The sequence below is a fragment of the Antrostomus carolinensis genome, unplaced genomic scaffold (genome assembly GCF_000700745.2).
Source record: "Antrostomus carolinensis isolate BGI_N321 unplaced genomic scaffold, ASM70074v2 scaffold9044, whole genome shotgun sequence".
Classification (NCBI taxonomy): domain Eukaryota; kingdom Metazoa; phylum Chordata; class Aves; order Caprimulgiformes; family Caprimulgidae; genus Antrostomus; species Antrostomus carolinensis.
This window is the reverse complement of record NW_010310091.1, coordinates 34,921-56,633: the sequence shown is the minus strand read 5'-3', so window position 1 is coordinate 56,633 and position 21,713 is coordinate 34,921. Positions and strand designations below refer to the sequence as shown.

The window sequence follows — 21,713 nt, the reverse complement described above, 5'->3', positions numbered from 1 at the left end:
TTTCTACACCTGCTCATATTCATTTATGACCCTTTAAAGTTGTCAGTCATAAGGATATATTTGCCCATAGTGACCTTAAGAAAAAAAAAAAAGATCTGATTTAGGACAACTAAAGATTCTATTCCTCTTTCTAAGGTCTTTAAACTCCCTTTGAGATAATGAAGTTTGACAGCATCTGCATCATAAATAGTTCAGTACAAAGTACTATCAGTAACACAGTGTAATTTTTCAGAGCAATCAAAAGTCTGGAAATTAAGATTTAAAGTTGAAACTCTACCTCTTGTATATGCCTTTAAAATGATACCAAAAGAAAGGTGAGAAAAATTATTGTTCCACTGCTGACCTACCTTAGATACATGTTAACATTTCAAGACATTATACACATTATCAAACAGATAATGTGTATAATTTAATTCAATCCAAGAAAGGGTTAATTAAATTCAATCCAAGAAAGACGACTTCCTTTGTTACGCCTGGAAAGCTTTTCTACCAATATGAACAATGTCTCACTTTTCTTGATCAATGTCATGCTGTTTTTCTTTCAGGCTGTCAGAGATGGAACTAAGACTACCTCAGGCAAAACTCTGTTCTCAGCTGATTAGCAAAAGAGCCTCATGAATGAGAGCCTCAGTCTTATATCAACAACTCAAGTATTTCACACTGTTGATATCATGGACCATCTAAAACTTCCAGCCCCATGGAAATAATAAGCTTCATTCATTTATTACATATGTGTGACTTGATAAATGAGTGCATTCTGAACTGTTACTAACTTTTCCTAATTTTAAAATACATTAAAAAAAAAAATCCAAAACCCAAGCAAACGCTGGACAAAAAAATGACAAAAACTGTGGAGCTAAGTGATTTGGCACCTAAGTTTCACGAAGTGTTTGCCCATATACAGATAGACCTTCTGCAAAAACATAGTTTCAAGAACAGAAAAATATTAGCTGGTCATACGAGTCTTTTATTATCATAATAGTTAATGCAAACTACTTCGTTTTTTAATTGGATATGCTCCTAGTATCTTATCTCAGTCTAAATAACTCAGTTTCAAGAGAGGCAACTTGGAACTTAAATTCTGACTTTAACCTTTTGCTACTAGAGAGACCCAACTGCTCTCTCTTTCCTGTACCTCTGATGTCTGATCCCATATTTCCCTCTTCACCCACCTAAGACCAAAGCTGTCTGTCGTATCTATGCTTGTCTCCTAGGCTTCTTATCACATGCTCCTCTTACTTTATCAGAGTTATCATACGTTAACTCCTGTACCATTTTACAGTAAGTACTGTACTTAGGCCTATTTGCCTTACAACAGGAATAAAAATCTTGGTCCTACCTTTACTCCAGCTATCGCTTCTTTGAGTAATTTAGGTATTTGAGACATTTTATACTAACAACCATTCTACATGGATTTTAGCTGGTAATTTGTTAACTTTGTGGCATAAAAATTATAGGATCAGCAACAGGAAAACTATCAGAATTTCTTTAGTTTTTAGTAGTGCTTCAAATGTTACTTTTTGTTTGAGAGGAAGCTAGGAATTCTAGGTATAGGAATAGATTAATAGCTACAGCTATAGGAATAGATTAATAGCTACAGCTAACTCAGCTCACTTGAAAGGAACAATTTAGCCTTGTGGTAACTTCAAAGCAGAATAAATAGTTGTACCAGAGTAAAAAACAACTGGCAAAAAAATATGCATGCCACATACAAGTATTTTATGTTCTACAATTCAGAATGTAAATGTCTAAGACCAAAATATCACAATTAAAAAAATCCTGATTATTAGTGTGATTGCACTCCCTAAAATCTAAGAAAATGAAACAGAGGTCAAGTAATCTTGACAGTATCATCTGCAAATCAATCCACTGTTGTACAACTTGTTAAATAACCATGGCTAGGTAAACATAAGGCACTTTCAGAAGCATGTCCCACTTCTCAGAAACCGTATCGTACAAAGTTACTCCAATTTTTTAATATACATATACACGCACAGATACACATACCAAATTAATATATATAGGAGAGAGCTGCCTGAAGTGCAATGCATGGAGTATGCACCAGAAGAGCAGACAGAAGGTTCCTGCACTGACATTCCTGAAAGAGCTTGTGAAAGTCAGCAAGCAGCTGAAATTGCCTGCACAGTTTCATTCTGCTTCACCTATGCAACAAAATTATACGCTGTCATTTTAAACTTTTTGTCTGTGACTCATCATACATGTCAGACAACCTAATTACAGTGTTCTCTGAATAAATGCCATCTGTGAAGAAGGTGACAAAAACTGTCTTTGACTGAACTGCAAAAAGCAGCCCTAAAGGATGTATTTATCTTTTGTTTGTAACTTTGAGAGTTATAAATAGAAATAAATTTAATGGATGGTGTTTTCCTTAGTTCGAATGGATACAAGATCAATACTCTCATTTTATGATGTAAGGCTGAATACTGTAGTCTTCATTCAATCTTTATCCAAAGAAAAATTCTTACTGTTCTGAAGTAAGAATTTCCTGAATAACAACATCTGGAGAAGATGGGGTAAAGATTTAGCCCTCTTCTTTGTTCCAATATCATTACTGCCTAATTAAAGGAAGGAAGACATAATCTCTAATTTTCTTTTATAGAAGGAACAGATTATGAAGGATCATTTTAGCTGTTTCCTGGTTGGCCACCAAAACAAAAGTGAACCATTTACCATTTCCTCAAAATATACACTCATATAATAACAAGGTCAGGGAAAGATTAAGCAAAGCCTTGGAAGAGTCTCCACCCCTGACTCCCTGCTTTCCTCTCACCTTTTCCACTATCTCATAGTCCATCTTGAAAGCCCAGAGCTGGAGCCTGGCGGAGAGTTCACTGATGGAGGAGAGGGTGAGAAGGAACTGCTCGGCGCTGCCCAGGGGGACATCGGGGTTCGCCAGCTGTGCCTCCTGGATCTTTTGCTTTTCCTCCTCAGTTGGGATCATCGTCAGGATTTTCTGCAAAGAGAGACAAAAGGCAGTTGTCAGCAGTGGGGCCAAGAGGCATGCAAGGGCTGGACATGGTGACAAAGGGACGCTCCTGTGGCAAGCGCTCCTGCAACGCAGGCTCACTTGATGAGCTTCACTTGGACTTTGCCTGAGCTTCGGTGACACTAGGTGACTTTTCAGCAGCAACAGAAGTCCTTAGTCACTGGCTGGTGAATTAGGACAGCACGGTAGTAACCAAGCACTAACCCACTGCACAAGAGAGCAAAAAAAGGTCTGCCAACTTGAACATCCGCAGTTAAAAAACACATCTGTATTAACATGCATTTTTAAAAATCTGTAGTCAGTGGATATGGTTGATCGCAGGATCAAACACTGAAGCAATACAGGGTGTCTGGTTAGGACTGCTCTCCTCAGCTTTCATATCTTTAAATCAAAACCTTTCTACAAATTACATACAGAAGTGAGGGTAGAATGAGTGAAATCTTTTGATTTGCAACTTATAGCAGGTCAGACTAGACAGCATGTCTCTTTTAGCCTCAGCATCTACAAATCTTCCAGTGCACTTGTAGGTATACAGGAATAACTTGAGGACTCCTGTCCTTTGCTGTTCTCATAATTTATTATTTTTTGTTCAGTCTGTTTTGACAATTATTACAGCCTATCAGGTCACTTCTAAAAATTTCACCTGAAATGAGGACAAGTTCCCAAGGAACACGCATTGAATTTAAAGTTGTATTATGCTTTGCAAAAAATTGGCCTTTTTATCTTTTGAGCTGAAAAGTCTAAAATATTGATGAAAAAGGATCTCAGTATTTTAAATTTCTGCTGTCAGTATGGCTCAAAACATTTATATTTTCCCTTTAACTCTTGGATTTTACATGCTTGTTCGCATGTGACAGCTTTCTTTCTTAAAGTATTGCTCTCTAAAGTATTGCTTCATAATTAGTTTTAACATAATAAATGTATTTTAAAATGAAAAAGAAAAGCAAAACAACAAGAAGGCATCAGATAAGTTGGTCTTTACCCTGCTGATCAATGCCTCATTAAAACAAAGCAGTCTACTGAAAATCTATTTTCAACACAACTTATGTTTATTAATCCGAGGAATGACGTGTTTTTGCTGTAGCCTTCTATAATGACAGAGTCTGTTTTGGAGGGGAGGAGACAATAATAAAAATACAGCCAGAGACCTATCAGACCTGCCAATCCAAACCACAGCCTTGTCCCAGCACTGGACACAGACAATTCATCAAAGCAGCACAACTGCCCCCTTCCAGTGCTGATAATTCATCTGGCTCCTTGTACAGCACTGGAACTAAGCATGGAGAGCAAGGGACTTTTCCTGGTCAATCAGGCAAAGAACAAGAGTTAAGCAAGCAAATAATGTTAAATTTGTTGAACTGGGACTTATTTAACTTCAGTCACAGCACTTGTATTGCTGTCCATCTTGTTATGCTGAATTCCATAAACAAAGAAGCATTTGTTTCTGTTAATGTTGGCTCCATCTTTCAGTTAAAAAGCAAACAAAAAAAAATCCTTCTTGGTTGGACTCTTTAGGTTTTTATCTTAATAAATTAATAACCTAAGGAAAAAAGAAGTGGAGGAAAATCCCTCCATATACTTGGGTGCTTTTCCTTTCCCTGTCAATGACTGTTTGGAAAATATTCTGATGTATACTTGTCCCGACTGATAGCATTTGTGTATTGATTTTGAGATGTGCTATCTATCCATCCATCCACCCACACACACTGAAATCTGTAACTTAGGTCATATCTAACATCAAACTAGAGATGTATAAATAGCTGCTTCAGGGCATTTCTCAGTGCTTAATCAATACCTATCTAAAAAAGTTCATAAAGAAAGACAGCCTGAGTCTGAAACTCGTAAGAGGTGTTTCACAAAGTGTCATTTGAAGAAGTCAGGCCTCCTAGTGCCTCTCTTCAACAACAATAAGAAGCCAACACCCCCTCAGCTGAGTCAGGGCAGCTTGCAAATAGGATCATATGAATATCCGTACATGGAGAGTTTAGCAGTAGCCATGTGATGGATGTAAAAATGCTTCTGATGCATTTTTGAAGCCTAACACTTCAGCGGTATTCTCAATGGCCTCCTACAAATAACTAGGGCTTTTGGCAGCTACCCAGAGATGCCACAAGTATTTTGTGGTGGTGCAGAGCCTTCACTCCAGAGATTCTGCACTGCTTTTGGGTATTTTAAAGAGAGCAATGAAACAGTAAGCTTTATTTCCAAAGGGACTCTCCTCCTTGAGCTTTATGTAAACACCACAAGCCAGATGGAGTTGACAAAAAGCATTCAAGTCCAAGTACTGCAAGGCTGCTGTGCTGTGTACCGTAGTATGAGAAACGCAGAACTCCAAGCAAAAGAGCCTGTACTTGTGGTGCCAGCTGCCGAGGATTGCCACTGCTCCTGAAAGGCCTGCCTCGATGGGACCAGAGCTGCTGGCAGGTCTCACCATCCAGGGTGCAACTGCTCTCATAACAATGACTTAGTCATCAGCTCTTCTAAACTGCTTGGGCAAATAATTCTGATCCTGCTGGTCATCATCCTTGGTGTGCCCCTAAGCAAGTGGTAAAACGCTCCTGTTCTTGATTTCCACTCTGTGACTAATTTGAGCCATTTGTTCAGTGCTGGAAACTGATGAGTACTGTCTGCCCATTTATTATTATTTTTTTTAAGCATCACTGACAGTAAAAGTAGCATAAAAAAGAGGTTCCTGGCACTTGATGTGACCATTAAATAACAACTAGCTTTGAATCTAATCATTATTTCACAATGCTCTCCCTAGTACGGCACTCTTCATGTTGATTAAAGAAGAACTGGTTATCAAAAAACCCTATGCTCATATCCTCTAATATGTGTGATTCACCCATTTCATCTCCATGCATTCTCACACAACTGTTCGGGCCAGAGACGAACATTCTGAGGAAAACCAATGCACAAATCTCTGCAAGGAGAAAAAGAAGTAATTTTTGGAAATCCTGTTTGCGTGAGATCATAGATCCTAATTGTTCTGCTCTCAGACCGTTGAACCCAGCCACTTGCTTGAACTTTCAGTGTGGGATCAAACCATTTATCTCCTGGACTTTGCCATCCTGATGTATGATCTCAAAAAATTTCTAAGAGGAAAGCCTTACAAGGCTCACAGGGCAAAATTTATAACCCTCATATGCCTGAGAGTGACAGGCCTCAGAGCAGGATGCAAGGAAGCACCTAACCAGAGACTGCAAATAGCCTGAAGCCTCTGTGGAAATTATGTGCTTAAGTCATCCTTTTCAAGAGATAACGGGACTTCTCAGTGATGATGAGGTTGCAGGGGTGCCTCAGCTTTCTTATTTGATTTCAGTTGATTTTATCAGGTGAACGTGAAAAAAACAGTAAACTAAATAATGGTTGTTGCTGGGTCCAAACCTTTCTGTGGCTTGAGGCCCAAAAGTTTGTAAGCTGCATCATCAAATACACATCAGTGGGCATTTCATCAGATATCTGACAGGCCTCAGCAGAAGATTCAGCTCCAAGAAGGCTCTCACACTTCAGCTTTCCAGGCAGCTATTAAAAAGACACATCGGTGGTTTGCATTATCTGCAGAAACGCCAACAAAATATAAAAGCATATGAAGTTCAGGATTCCACAGTGAGTGTGGTTCCCTGCACTGATTTTATTTGAATTCTTCCAAAAATGATCCAATTTGGAGAAGGAACTACATCTCAAATTCCTGATAGCCATCCCTGTATATTGGGAACCGAGAGCTGCTGCCTTGGTTAGACAGCTCTAGTTCCTCAGCTCTCTACTGAAATACATGGACATGCCATTGCTGGTCACAGAAACTGCAGATGATGTTTTGGCTTGCTGCAAGGAGTGAAAGTGTAGCTTTTTTTCTTTAAATAAAGTCTGAAATTCACTAGGCCAGTGATACGCTGACCATGGGTGTACGACCAGCAAGGCACCATCGAGTCTGCTCTCTCTTCTGCTTAGACTCATGAAAAGAGGTGTTCTCTCTGGTCACACGAGCTGGCATAATTTGAAACATCCCATCACCATGACAATTTTACAAAGCATTAGCTAAACGAATTGGAAACCGCAAATGCCAACGTACCGGAGCAACTATCAGAACAAAAACTTAAATACCTTGACTATTTCTGAAAATCTAATTTTGTTTTTTATTTATACATGTCACCATCTGCCTTTTTAACACCAGGCTCTCGTTTCTTACCACTTTTTACATCTCAGGGCTACCTAACCACTCCAGGCACATGGACTTCGAAGTATTTAAAAAACATGGGTATGGAGGGCCTGGCATAGCTGGAGAGTTTTTTCATTTCAAGTAGTTTTACTAAAAGCTGTACCTACCAATGCAATGCAAAATTGTGTAGCATCACAAAGTTATATTGTAAAGCACAAAGCAACCCACCTTAATTCCCTCACAGCTTTAACCCAGTTTTATTCTGCTGAATTAATCATACTCTTTGGTATAATTTGGTTTTGATCCACATTCTCTTAATGAGTAGCACTTTACAGAGGGAGTCATTCATTTCCTTTACTAAAGACAAGCACCAAGAACTGTTTTGATGGAATCTATTCTTGCAGTTGCACATGATACACTTCATTAAAATTAGGTGCCAGGATTTTAAGCTCAGCTCTCTTGCTTGGTTCACAGAAAGCTCTCATCCGTGCTAAGCAGGCAGCTCTTTATCCTGCAGCGAGCTCCAAGCCGTTTGAACACAATGAATGCCAAGCTTTCAAACAAAGAAAAACACAACTACTTTGGCAAACATAAGGTGGTAAAATTTTTTTAAGTTGGATTGATGCATGCTTGCAGACACACATTGTGCCTTCCTTTGAAAATGTGTTTCTAACAGTGCCTGCTTTGCATACTGAATGGACAAGATCTGCCTTTCTAGAACCATGCCCCATTTTCTGCCCTTTTTTCACAGCTCAGGGGTACCTAACCACTTCAAATGCATGGCCTAAAATACCCAACATGCTTAGGTATAGAGGGCCTTAAAATACCTGGAGAACTACTTTTCCTATCTTAGTCACATATTTGAAGTTAAAAAGCAAGGTATGGATTACTAACAAGAGTTTAATGTTAAATTAAAAATGTTAAATAAGTATGAATGACTAACAAGAGTTAAATGCACAAGCAAAGCAGCATTCAGCAGAATGTAGGACAGTAGCAGAGGGTTTACTTGGACAATATGAACTGGATGATGAGTTGGGCACAAATGTGTAGCCTGCATACCATTGCATCACTGCCTTGTTGCTAGCACTACTTTAGTCCACTGTCCTTAAAGGAATGGTTAAGGTCACAGAATCACAGAATATTAGGGATTGGAAGGTACCTCTAAAGATCATCTAGTCCAATCCCCCTGCCAGAGCAGGAACCTAAACAAAATTACACAGGAAGGCATCCAGGCGGGTCTTGAATGGCTCCAGAGAAGGAGACTCCACAACCTCCCTGGGCAGCCTGTTCCAGGGCTCTGTCACCCTCACAGTAAAGAAGTTTTTTCTCAAGTTTAAGCGGAACCTCCTGTTTCCAGCTTACACCCATTGCCCCTTGTCCTACCAGTTTTTAGATACTATTTAATCTGAACTCATCCACGAAGGTGCAGAACTAAAGCCACATGAACACCAACATGACAGTGACGATGCTCCTCAGCGAGGGACATAGCACAAAGCTCACAGCCAAGGCAATGGATGGGTCAGGTGAGTTTATACCCTGTTGGTGCCCTGCTCTGTGCTGGATCCCCTAAAGGTTGAAGATGATCCTAAACTGTAATTTTTCTGAAATTTTAGCAGTGAATGTTATGTCCCCACCACACACATCACATCTCTTGTCCTGCTCTCCTTACATCTCTCTCTTCTGCTCACTAGCCTTGACATCTCTTCTAGACAATTAACTATGTAGAAAGGCTTTTGAGTACCCACTGTGATGCAGTTTTTTAATTAGACCAATTGCATAATTTTTTTCCATACCAGTACTGCCTCATTCAACCCATAGATTAGCTATAAAGTATATTATATAGCAAATAATTTGCCTTATTCTCTGCATTTTTAGAAAAATAAGCTGATGCTTATGCTATTACCGATTCATTCATCATCACTACCAATTATTTCCTAATATTGAGGAACTGCAGATATGAACCAGAAAACTTTCTAAAAATCTAGACTGAAAAGACAACCCCTCTTTCCTCTAAGCTAACTATAAGGCTAAAGCCAGTGAACAGATGGATACAGAGGAGAAAAACAGTAAACAAAGCTTATCTACATTGTAGACCGAAAGGGCAGCATGGAAAACTGAGGCAGGGCTCTGCTGAAAACAGTGGGATTCACAACGATGCATTTCTGTATCTCTCTTTGCACCTCTTGGTCAATTCTGCATAGCTTAGCTGTCTATCTTGCTATAAACGTCTGTCTGACTCTGTAACCATGTCCTATAAGAAAAATCTGTAAATTGGGGAAGGGAATCTGAATTTACTGTAGGGTTTTACCTGATAAGAAGTAAATAATGATTGAGCACTGAGGGGGAAAAAAAAGTTCTTTTCTCTATTAATATCACCCTTCCCAACCAATACAGGCTTAATCCCTCAAGGCACAAAGTACCTGGGCTATGCTCCATAGAATCATAGAATCATTTAGGCTGGAAGAGACCTTCACGATCATCAAGTCCAACCATAAACCTATCACCAAGTTCACCTCTAAACCGTGTCCCTAAATGGCACATCTACACATCTTTTAAATATTTCCAGGGATGGTGACTCAACCACTTCCCTGAGCAGCCTGTTCCACACAAGCCTGGTGTGCTTGACAATCCTTTCGGTGAAGAAATTTTTCCTAATATCCAATCTAAACTTTCCCTGGCACAACTTGAGGCCATTTCCTCTTGTCATATTGCTTGCTACTTGGGAGAAGACACCAACTCCCACCCCACAACAAGCTCATTTCAGGTAGCTGTAGAGAGCGGTAAGGTCTCCCCTCAGCCTCCTTTTCTCCAGGCTAATCAACCCCAGTTCCATCAGCCTCTCCTGTAAGACCTGTGCTCCAGACCCTTCACCAGCTTTGTTGCCTTTCTGTGGACATGCTCCAGCACCTCGATGTCTTTCCTGTAGTGAGGGACCCAAAACTGAACACAGTACTCAAGGTGTGGCCTCACCAGTGCTGAGCACAGGGGAATGATCACTTCCCTAGTCCTGCTGGCCACACTATTTCTGATACAAGCCAGGATGTCACTGGCTATTTTGGTCACCTGGGCACACTGCTGATTCATATTCAGCTTATTCTCTTTCTTTTGATTTTAAATATCTGAATGATCACATCAGGATTACTCATACCCCTTAGCTTCAAGCTGTGGACACAGAACTCAGAAATCCTATTTTCTTAGCACTGGGCAAGTATATCAACAGTGTATCATTTCCTGGTTTCTGAATACTTCAATTTGAAAGCTACCTGCATATATATTTTTAAAATGGAATTATGGGTTTCTGGCAGCTAATGGAAACGCCACGCAAAGGAGGGTGTGGTGGTCCAAGGCACTGACAACTGAGGACACCACAGGTGGCTGACAGATGGACAGCCCAGCTACAAATGTTGGCACTAGGAAGGGTGAGCTGTGCAGAGCAACTAAACTTCTGTTAAGCATGCCAGAGAGAAGGACACAATTCAAACAAGATACCTGGGAGATAATAAAGATGTGTCCTTCTTTATCAGCCATTTTACGTTGGACTTTCTATGGAAACGCTGCCAACAGCACTGAGATCTAACTGGAGATCGGCGAGCTGGGCTCGGCTGGAGGGGTACTTCTCTTCAACACTTTAAAGCTTAGTACTGCAAGCTGCAGTGGTAGGTGCATGGACTGGGTCATGAAAAATTACTTTTTTAGCCTGATTTGTCATCTTCCTAATATGAATAAGGTATGTATATAGCAAATAAATAATATAGCTTTGCGAAGAAACTACATTCTACTATGGAAAAATCAGGCTTTGTCTTCTAGCTAGAACGATCGTTTGCCTTAAGTATTTCTTTTGCACGTAACTGCTGGCAACTCCATTTCCATTGCAGCCAGCTTTTCTCATTTTCTTCTGTAGTCAGCACAGTGAAGGTGGAAAGGGGAAAATCATGAAACATAATGCCAAACCACTGAAAGGTGACTGTGAATCAATACATGACCTCTGCAGCTCAGCCACTGGTTGAGATTTGTAGTTGTGCAGATTACTTTTACGAGATTACATAGGCTTATGAGAAAAAAAGTTTTGAAATGAATACAACCACAATGAAAAAAAAAAAAAAACAGGGGAGAAGCAGCAGGCTTCTTTTACACTTCATAGAATAAAAATGTTTTGATAAAAAAAAAAAAATAGAGTTCATCTTGGTAAGAATATCTCCAAAGTCAAACATGTAATGGTAAAAATTACATCATCTGTAATCTTTATACCAACTGCTTTTCTTCAAACAGCAGTAACACAGAAATGTTATTCTGAGCAGAACTAGTCACTGTATTTGTTTTCAATTAGATATACAATCTAGAATGACTCCAACAGCTAGCTGGGCATGAACTTTATTAAACCCTGTACCAGTTGTATCAGCCCTAGTAACTCACTGCCTATTCTTGCTGCTCAAAATATTTCAGTCAAGCTCCAGAGGAACAGATAATACTCTGGAAATCTTGACAGAAATTAACACCATTATTACTCAAACTTGGACACAAACAAAGCAAAGAAATCCATGTTTACTGAGCATGCATGTGAATACTAGATGCTTCTGAGCACATTACATTGATTTTATGAGTTTCAACTCTCAATCATGAAATAATACATCCTCTTTTCCCTATTCCATGAAAAGTCTGTCCTGTACTATGTGCAACATTGAAAAAAATGAAACATAGAAAATGCAGACTTGAAGACATCGACTACTCTTTCTTACCTCTATTCCTTCCTTGTTTAAGGCATATTCGTCAAAGTTCAAAATAGCAGTCTTGATAGTCCGGGGAGGGGGCAACACAGTCAAGCCAATATTAATAGCATTGCTTCGTTTTGAGTCCAATACAATGATTTCCTGTCGCTTCCCATCTGCAGCAGTTTTCTTGGTAAAGAAGAGAACAAGAATATTATTCCTCCAGCCTGTTTTATAAAGAAGTCCCTCCTTTGACTAATGACTTCCCCTACTCAAGCGTGCTGACATTGAACGTAAATCTAACACCTTTACAATCATCCAAAAAAAATGAATTCTTCTACCAGATCCTCGCTGGTATCAGCATGAGCTGCCAAGATTTAACCAGAGAGCTGAACACAGTCTCAGATGCTGTGCAAAGCTGAGCTACCCTGAGACACAGGAGTTCCTGTGAGGGCTGGGAGCTCTGCAGTTTGGGGGAGGACTCAGTCTGAAAAAAGCCTAAAGCTACCTCTGCCAGGCAAGAGCTCTGCCGTGTGGCAGGACCATCTGGCGCAGGGCTGGTGAGGCTGCAGCCATGCAGCTGATGGGCTCCAGGGCTCATTTCTCCCTTGGATGCATTGATGTGAGTGGCCACCAACCCTCTCTTGCCTGCTGGGCTGCCCGGAAAACAGACAGGGTGGTTTGCACCTGCCTGCCAGCACTCTCCTGTGTTATAAATCTATCTCAGGCACTGGCAAAGAATCTGTATAGGTCTTTCAGGAGACACTGGCATGGTTTTCTGACCTCTGGCTGTCAGAAAATAGTATTCTACCTTGCTGCTTGTGATATGTCCATCAAGACCTTCACAGGTGTAGAACAACTTCAACCTTTCTGCTTTTTTCAAAGTTTTATTTGAGACTAGGCATAATCTTTGGATCTTACCTCCAGTATAAACTCCAGTATAAACAATAATGAAAGCACAAAAATAACAACATATACTTTAAATTCCATTCTAGAGAAAGCCAATAAATTTATTCCTCTCTTTCACCATCCTCTTAGTGTCAAAATGGAAACCAACTAGGCAAGGTGACTCACAGACCATTTATATATATAGTGTTGAATGTGGTCTTTGCTTTTATGTCCCAGCATGCCTCTCATTCTCTCATTGTCCCCTGCTAGAAGGTGTCTCTTTGCCTGGTATGTCATATAGCAGGCAGCTACAAAAGGAGAGGACTCTGTTTCTCAAACACAGGGATTTTTCCTCCTCCATAGACATGAACTTTAGAAACACACTTTCTCCGTTTCCCCTTCCTTTGACCTACCAGAAGACGGGCACATTGATGCAAGCAAGCACAGACATGCTTTGTTGTGTATAAACCCATGTTCCAGCATGGCAGAGGCTGCAGAGGTGTGACTGTGACCTCCCTGTAAAGCCTGTTACCTGGACTTTGGTTAGCGGATCTGGAAGCAGCAGCCTTAGCACAGGTGCACCTCAAAGGGTCAAAGACAGAGACTAAGCAATCCCTCTTTCCAGGCTGCAACGTGGCAGCCCATACAACTGTTCAGAACAGAGAATCACCTGTGTTGTCTACAGCAGCATCTCTTGTGGATTTGGGGGAACCCCAGGAGGAGACTCCTATTGACCTAGTCTTGATGTGTGCTCAGGATTGCTTTTTAGACCACAAAGCTTTGTTCTCCACTTCCTTTGTTTCTGCACCACAGCCAACACCGAGTCAAAAAATGCCCTACTACCAGGTCTACATGCTGATTCTGTGTTGGAAGAACCGCCTAAACTAAATTAATAAATATTCTTTTATCAAAGTACCTTTGGCTGTGGGTCAGCCCGTAGTGGGAATGCAGCTACACCATTACAAAGATGTCTTTTTCTGGCATAGCTCAGCTCCTTGCCCGCACAGGAGAGGTATGCCCACTGGTCCCAGCAGCCTGCCCATCATGTGTGTGGCACCACAGCCCTTCCATCATACCAACACGATTAACATGGTATGATGCAACTGTGAAAGTAATGAGAGGGCTGGTTTTTTAAAACTTAAAAAGAAACAACACTTTTCCAGTAAAAAGGATAAATTTTAGGTGAGCAAAGATAAAATTTGTTTTCAATTTTTATATGTCTGTTCTGTCAGAACCGCTCTCTTCTTAACACCTTACAAGCACCCCTGAAGTCTTCTTGAACCTTCCCTTCTTTGAGTAAGAGTCCTTTTTTTCTTAGGGAGCTACCTGAAGAATCAGAGATGCAGCTTCTCCTTTAAAGCAGTCATTTTTACTTCCAGGGCCACTAATCACATTTTCAGGACCACAGTTAGAGGCCAAGACCACATAAAAACAAGTGGGGTTCACCAGAGACTGCTTCCTCTTGGGTCTGTATTGCACTAAGCCTTTTTTAAACCACCAGTTTTTACCTTATCCTTCACAGCACAGAATTACACAGCTTCAGAGAATTTATGCAGAAGGGGAAAAGCTGGGGGAAAGGAGTTAAATTTAGGCTTCCCACATGTGGTATGGGTAAGTAAGCTTCAGATCTGCACCTCTGTTTTTAGGCTCCTAAGTTTGACAAGAGAGACATATTCATTTGAGGGACATATGATGCTAACTGCTGGAATGACTGCGATTGCAACAGCGCACTTACTTCTTAGCAATGAGTTATGAAAGACAGATGAGCTGTATAGGGGATGTAAGCACGTAGGTATTTTCCAGACCTATAACTGCATATGGGGTATAAAAATTTGGGGTAAGCAACTCTTTTCAAAAACAGGGGAAGAAGAGATTTGAAATCCATTCTGGGGAAGACGGCTGAGTTACAAAGAAATCCTTTCCAAATAAATAAAAGGATGAAGAAAAGAGAAAGATTTCACTACTATGAACTTTATTACCCTACCGCTAGGAAAAGAATTCCTTTTTGTCTGCAATGAAATTGCACATGTGTAAGTGTATGACTGTTAAAATAAGTTACAACTATTAACTTTTATTACAATATTAGGCAATATCAGAATCTGTTTTATAAGTTCATTAACAGAGAATTATTTCAAATGCTTGAGGGAACAGTGCACTAATGCACTTGATTTTATATTTTAATATGTCAGTACATAACGTAAGCCCTGAACTGCTGAATATTATATTATTAAATCTAAATACAGAATTTATTACAAAATAAAAATATATCAGGTGGTATAATTTGTGGCAAACAAACATTCCTGCAATGTATTAACAATTGCAGTGAATTTAGACTTTTACAAGACCTAACTGGGCAGATTCTGTTGCCTCTATTAAAGGCTGGGTAGTCAAGATAGGTTAGTCCAAAACTGTTACCATCCCACAGAAGGGGATTTGTAGTCTGATGAGCACATAGTCTAAAACATGTCTCTTTAATTAATATGGAAAGCAGAAAATTTTGAATCATTTTTCCAGTGGTCATATAAATAAGTAATTATATTTCTGACTTGATGCTCGCATATCTCCTGCGTTTAAACTGCATCAGCAGTACAGAAAAAAATGGTCAAGCTCTTCAGAGGGAGATGGCAGTTTTTCATATTTTTATCTCAATTAGCAAGGATTTAGCACTGGGGATTTAAAATTGAATCACTCAGCTGCCACTGGCTTTGTCCAGTATACATATATATAATATTTTTCAGAAATTCTGGTCCATATTTATTACTTGTCTTTGCATTTATTCAAATTGCAACAAAGTTTTCAAAACAATTACGTGTCTAGGCATGTATATACACATGTAAAGGAAAACACATTGCTTAGTTTTTCACTGCTAATAGTTTTTATGTCTGCTGGCACTGATGGATCACCATGTCCCACAGGGTACAGACGAAATCAGCAAAATAATACTTCCAAAGGACACACAGAACCAAGTGGGTGGCAGAAGGGCTGAACAACACCGTTTGATTCAGTAGTGTCTGCATGTTTTCATTTCTTTTCACAGAAAACAAAACACTTTGAAGAACTTTGCTAAAATACCTGCTTTGTTTGGTGGAGTCAGAAGGAAAGAAATTCTAGACTGGCTTGGAGGGGATACCTGATCATCACTCTTTCTATTTGCAAATAGAATGTTGTGGTTCTCTATTCCAGAAAAGAAACACTCTGCAACTAAAGATGCTCCATTAACTATAATCAATGTGTGAGTTGTCCAGTGTGGCACAAGTTTTACTAAAATCAAGAATCTCTTCTCCCAGCCTCCCCACCTCCAATTCCTATATTATATCCTTCAATTTAAAATCCACTTTATTTTATTGCAGTCTATTGTGTTTAATGAAAAACTTCTCATAAGCCAGAAAGTAGCTGTTTATAGCTGTGTGTTGTGGAAATCACAGTGAAGGATTAGAAACTGTAGTAAAATTGGTTACAGCTGTATGAAAGAGCATATGCACAAGATAGAGCCAAGCCCCCACTACACACCCTGCCTTCGCTTTTCCTCTCATCCTTCTGGACTGTTCCTTTTCCATGCACCTGCTTCCATCTCTTGCTATGAAATCTGGAGATTTGACTTTTGATTTGTTGCTCTGCACAATTTTTCAGCTGAACCAACTGAGCTATGAGTCAGACTTTACGATATTATAGAATAAACCTGTTTTGGATTGCAGCCATTGGACACGAGAAACTAGACACAACGGGGAATGTACTCCCTGGAAATAAACCAAGCAGTCTGGAAAAAATGAGAGCTATCCTAATTTGAGTGCAATCTTTGTACCAAACCTCAAGTCTTTTACAGATTCAGAGGTCTGCTTAATTATTCCCACTCTTACTTGATCTAAAGACCACCTCCTACCCTGGAAGATTTGCCGATGTTCACCAAAACCACGCAGCAGTCTCAGAAGTCTGAGTAGATCTCCACTACGGTAATCCTTGGTCACCATTATCTTCTCTACAGAGACAATGAGACTTCTATGTCTGTGTTATGGGACGGGGTGAAAAGAGAGCCAAAAGTATAATGCCTCATGCAGAGAGCAGTTATTAGTCTTGAAGAGGAATACAGGCACCTAAATAATTTCTCAGACTTGCACTAATTTCAAAGAAACCTGCTCACTCATCTTCCAGCCAGAAGCCAAAAATTATGCCAAAGCATCAGGCAGCCCAGGCAGGTTTGGGAAGCAAGCATGAGGGAAGGGGGGGAAATGGGCAAAGGTAGTTTGGGAACATGCATGATAAATGACTAGAAAAGTAAACAAGTTAAAATTCCAACAATTTAACATTTTATCAAAAATTTTGGGTGAGAATAAAAGATTAAGGATCAGCCAGACTGATCCATTACAATACTGGGATTTAGCACAAAGCTGGCTTGGAAATGGCAAATACGTCATAATTCCACATTCAATTTGAGGAATTAAATGTTTTATGGATCTAAGAAAAACACTCTCATTCCTTCCATCTACAAACCATCTGTAGCAGATTTGCATTTACAGGGAGAGAGATGAGGAGTAACATGCCACGACGTCACCAGCATTCCTTCCTCAGCAGAAAAGGAATTAGAGAGAGAAATTAATCCCAGCATTGGCCAAATGAAAGATCAGCTGAATGTGTTTTTAGAGCTGCTATGCCATACGTTTCAGATCTACATGCATCTGTGTCACAAAAAATTCAGCTAAGAACAGTGATGGCAGGATCTACATGAGCCATGTATTTATGTACCTGTTGTTTGCTAGGTACTTAATGAGGGGCTTGATTGTTCAAATTGCAATGTTTCCACTTGGCCAAGAAGATCAAGAATGACTATCAGAAAATCTTGACTTAATAACCCAGAAAAGTGACATGGAGAACTTTTACCAGTAGACATTCAGTTTCTCCAACTTAAGAGCAAACAATAACATATATGATACATAAGATATATAACAACTTTTGCCAGCCAAAGAGAAGTAAAATATTCAAGGTACTGACTGTTTTTTATGCCACTATAGGCACACACAGAAAACATACAAGTGATTTGTTTTAAGTAAAAGAGACGGACATCTTTTACTAGCATTTGAACTCGGGGAAAAAACATTGTTTCCCTGATACTGATTATTTTGCTTAGAAGAAAAAGAGTTTATGCAGCCATGAAAAACAACGTTTGAGCTCATAACTTTTAAAATGCTACTTCAAATTCCTACTAAATTTAACTATAAAAGACTTCCCTACGTTGTTGAGTCTAATGTTAAACAGCCATGTCATCAGCCTTTTATTTTATTTATTTTATAACAATGCTCCCAAATAGGAAATCCTAGCTACAGAGGTATTTCCTGTGCCAGCTTGTACCCTAAAATTTGGATAGCCACATTGTACAAATTAAGGATTTAAAATAGGCCTGTTCACCCGTATAAAACAAAAACCCAATACCCCTACAGAGTTTAGCTGTGAACTTGGTCCAGCTGACAAATGGATCTCTCAGAACAAAGCACATGTGTAGGCTTTTTGCAGCAGATCTAGTTTGATATTCTAACCTTTCTACACCACGATTAGGAAGATATTACCAACTGAAGAACTGTCAAATACAAAGATCACACATGAATCATCATGCTGTGACCTTTATATGAATGCAACAGAAAATATTGCAGATTTCAATACCTAGTTTGGTACTCAGCTACAACCTTAGGTAAAATTTCTTGGTATTCCTTACCTGAAGTGATATTCCAAAATCGGTAGACCTGAGATAAGGGGGAAGCTTGACATGTACACCACACTAGTCTCATCTCCTAGTTTCAGGCCATGGAATATACTCCTTCATAGGCCAAGCTAGAAACATATCCAGTAATTTCTACTATCTTCACATAAACAACATAAATCACTGAGATCTAAGTCAGAATGAATACCAATACAATAGCAAAATGATAGCAATGAATATGAGCTGTACCTTTGTGACAGGCAGTTCCTTGGATTTAGACTCAAAGAGATGCTCCAGTTTGGAAGTGTCCACCTTAATGGGTTCCAGTTTCGACCACAGGAATTCTCTGCAGCGCTTGTTGTTTTTACACTGCCACTCAAATGGCCGCACCTCGTTCCAAAACAGACGGATGGTTTTCTTCTTCTTTATAAATGCTGGCTGACCCCTAGAAACCTGGGGTGACCCTAAACCCTGAGGAGTGCTGAACAGCGGCGGAGGAGCCAATAAATTAGCAGAGGGTGGAGGTGGAGGCGGACATCCAAACAGTGGGGGAGGTGGTGGAGGAGGCAAACCCAGAAAAGAAGGTGGAGGTGGAGGAGGGGGAACAAGGGAGTCCCCAGGACCCATATCCATGTCCAACACATCTACATCATCCTCCTCCCCCAAGTCTGTAAAATCCATGTCTTTGATTTTAAGTTCTCTAGGATTAGCCATGAGCTGATCCCAGATGTAGTCAGATTCCTTCTTTGGCTGTGCTGGTGTTTTCTCGGGGACCTGTTCACTGATTTCATCCTCAGGCACGGCTGTCCCCTTGGCCAGCTCACCACTGTTGAATTTTTCCGCAAAGGCTTTCACGCTGCCTTGGTTGTCCAGATTTCCAATCTCCATCTTTTTGACACTTTCATCTTTGGCCTGTTTCGTGGCCTGAAGGATAGAGATCCTGCTGGCTAGGCTAGTGAGTGACTCCTCACTTTCCTCCGTCTCCTTCTTTTCCTCCTTCGCCTCCAGCTCCTTCTCCTCTTCATCCTTAGGCTTTTTGTTATGCGCATACAACATGTCCAGCATAAACCGCTTGTTGTTGAGGATGTTGCTGCACTGCTCATTCACACCAGCATCCTGAATAGTCTGCGACCACGGACCTGCAATCACACACACACACAGATGGAGAGAATCAAGGGGAGGGAGCCAGAGCACCAAGAACACTCTTCAACCCACCAGAAAAAAATTGGGGGATACATGCACAATTAGTCTGAAACTAGGCAAGCAGTAGATTTGAAAATTTTAAAATAAGTGACAGTGCTGATATATGGGTGAACCCTGATGGGCTGGGAGTAATTCTCAAAAAAGGAAAGGTAGCAGAAAATAATTATTGTAGCTCAGGAGGAACTATATAACTGTCAGGATGCCAAGGTTCAGGTTTCTTCTGAAATCTGTCAGGTTTCATTTTGTACTTGCTACCCCAGTTCATTTTATAGAGTGCGTAATTGCTCAGAATCTTTAGTAACCTGCAATGGGGCTTAAATATCATGACAATGGCACAACCTAAGTTATCATCATACTTTTCACTTGGCCATAAACTAGAACTGCTCCAAGAGAACTTTCTTATAAAAGAGATATTCCCCTCCTGATGTCAAGGTCAACATGTAACTGCTTACTCCTCCTCCCTCCCTGCTGGCTAGGGGTGGACAGCTCTCACAGCTCTCTGTTCCTCAGACTCCTGGCTGGGTACCCGGCCCATCTTCACAACACTGACTACTGGAATCCCAGAGCAGGCTGCAGACCCAGGGTACAGCTCTCAGGGCAACTCAGTGAGTATAAGCAGAAGGAAGATTTTAAAAAGTTATTTCTAGGAATATGAGCACCTTTATAAAAAATTTTTGAAAGCGCTGCTCATCAACCACTGTTACTTTCCATGTAATACATGACGGCATTGAAAGCCTAATGGCCTTCTTCCCACATCACAATCATTTAACATGTCACTGCTTCATCTTTCTGACTACAGCTTTTCTCAACAATAGTGTGCAAAAATGCCATGTTTGAGACAGCACCATAAATAACAAGCTATAGCAGTCAAATTGTAAAAATAAATGAGCTAAGTGTCTCTTTGACTACATTTTCCTGAATATAACACTGCTAATGTGGATAATGTGTCTAAAAATTATGGGGCTTCTTTTTCCTCTGGGCATCAGATGAAGTGAATAAATGTTGACGAAGATAATTCTTCACACCTGCTGTATTTCCTGTATGGGATTCCTTCTGTTGCCCCACATCTTTACACATTTTATTAATGTATTTTTTATAAACTCTATTTCTTAAACACATTTTATTTTTATTGTTAGCCTGCCTTCCTTTTGGCCCCTCATGGTTAAAGATTTTCTTTTACACCTTTCAGTTGCCCTTTTTCTTAAATTTCCATTTTATCTTTGTTTCTCCCCCTATGTTCCCACCTTTTTCAATACTTCAGAGTTTTAAACATCTTTTATGGCTTCCTTCATCAACGCAGATTTTTTCTTATCACAACACCTAGCCCTATGCTCTGAGGTGTTCCCTCAGTGAGATCCACATCCAGGGCCTCAAAATTTCCCCTTGCCCTTTTAAAATAACACCATGTTAAAATGTAGGATGGGTATCACAGAATAAAGCATATGGACAGCAATGACTCTCACCTCTCGGATCAATCTCTAAACCACCTTTTAAAATTAGTCCTGAGGTTTAACACCAGATAAAAGAAAGACTTTTTTTTCCAACAATGGATACAACTTACAAAACCTTTTCCTTCTACTTTCCCACAGGAGGCTGGGCTGGTTCCATTACTTGCTTACTTTTCCTCAGACTTTATCCATGGGGTTGCTTTCTCACCAAGATTTGTCACCTCAGGTAGTCTCTCAGATTTGTCTCTGAAGTAGCTTCACTAGACAACATGACTAGACAACTCCTTCCCCACACCATAGATTTTACCCAGCTGAGCCCTCACAGAGGATTTCCCCCTACTCCCAGGCTTTCTTTCAAAGATGTTCAAGATTGCTCCCAGGACGCCTTCTGCAAATCCCATATGACCTACCTGCTCTCAGTTGCACCTGCTGGGATTCTCCAGGATTAAAACTGCTCATCAAAATTCCCCCAGACACAATCTCTAATTTGGGCTCCCCAAGGGTGCCTCCATCTGCCCTAGCTGAATAAAGACTACTGCTGTGAAGACTCTTGATACCTTGGTGGCCTCTTCTGCCCTCATCTCCATAGGCAAAGCTTTGAAATTCCATCAGA

The 21,713-nt window shown here is 40.1% G+C and overlaps 1 protein-coding gene across 1 annotated transcript in view; it reads right to left on the bottom strand.

The window, feature by feature from the left end:
* The window catches only part of FHOD3 (formin homology 2 domain containing 3), a gene marked incomplete at its 5' end in the record, with an annotated part of 98,172 nt that overhangs the window by 42,339 nt on the left and 34,120 nt on the right, over positions 1–21,713 (bottom strand). The window contains 3 exons of the mRNA XM_010166297.1: positions 2,792–2,974; positions 11,903–12,061; positions 18,699–19,588. Of these exons, the coding sequence (XP_010164599.1) occupies positions 2,792–2,974; positions 11,903–12,061; positions 18,699–19,588 (1,232 nt within the window). The remainder of the gene's footprint in view (positions 1–2,791; positions 2,975–11,902; positions 12,062–18,698; positions 19,589–21,713) is intronic.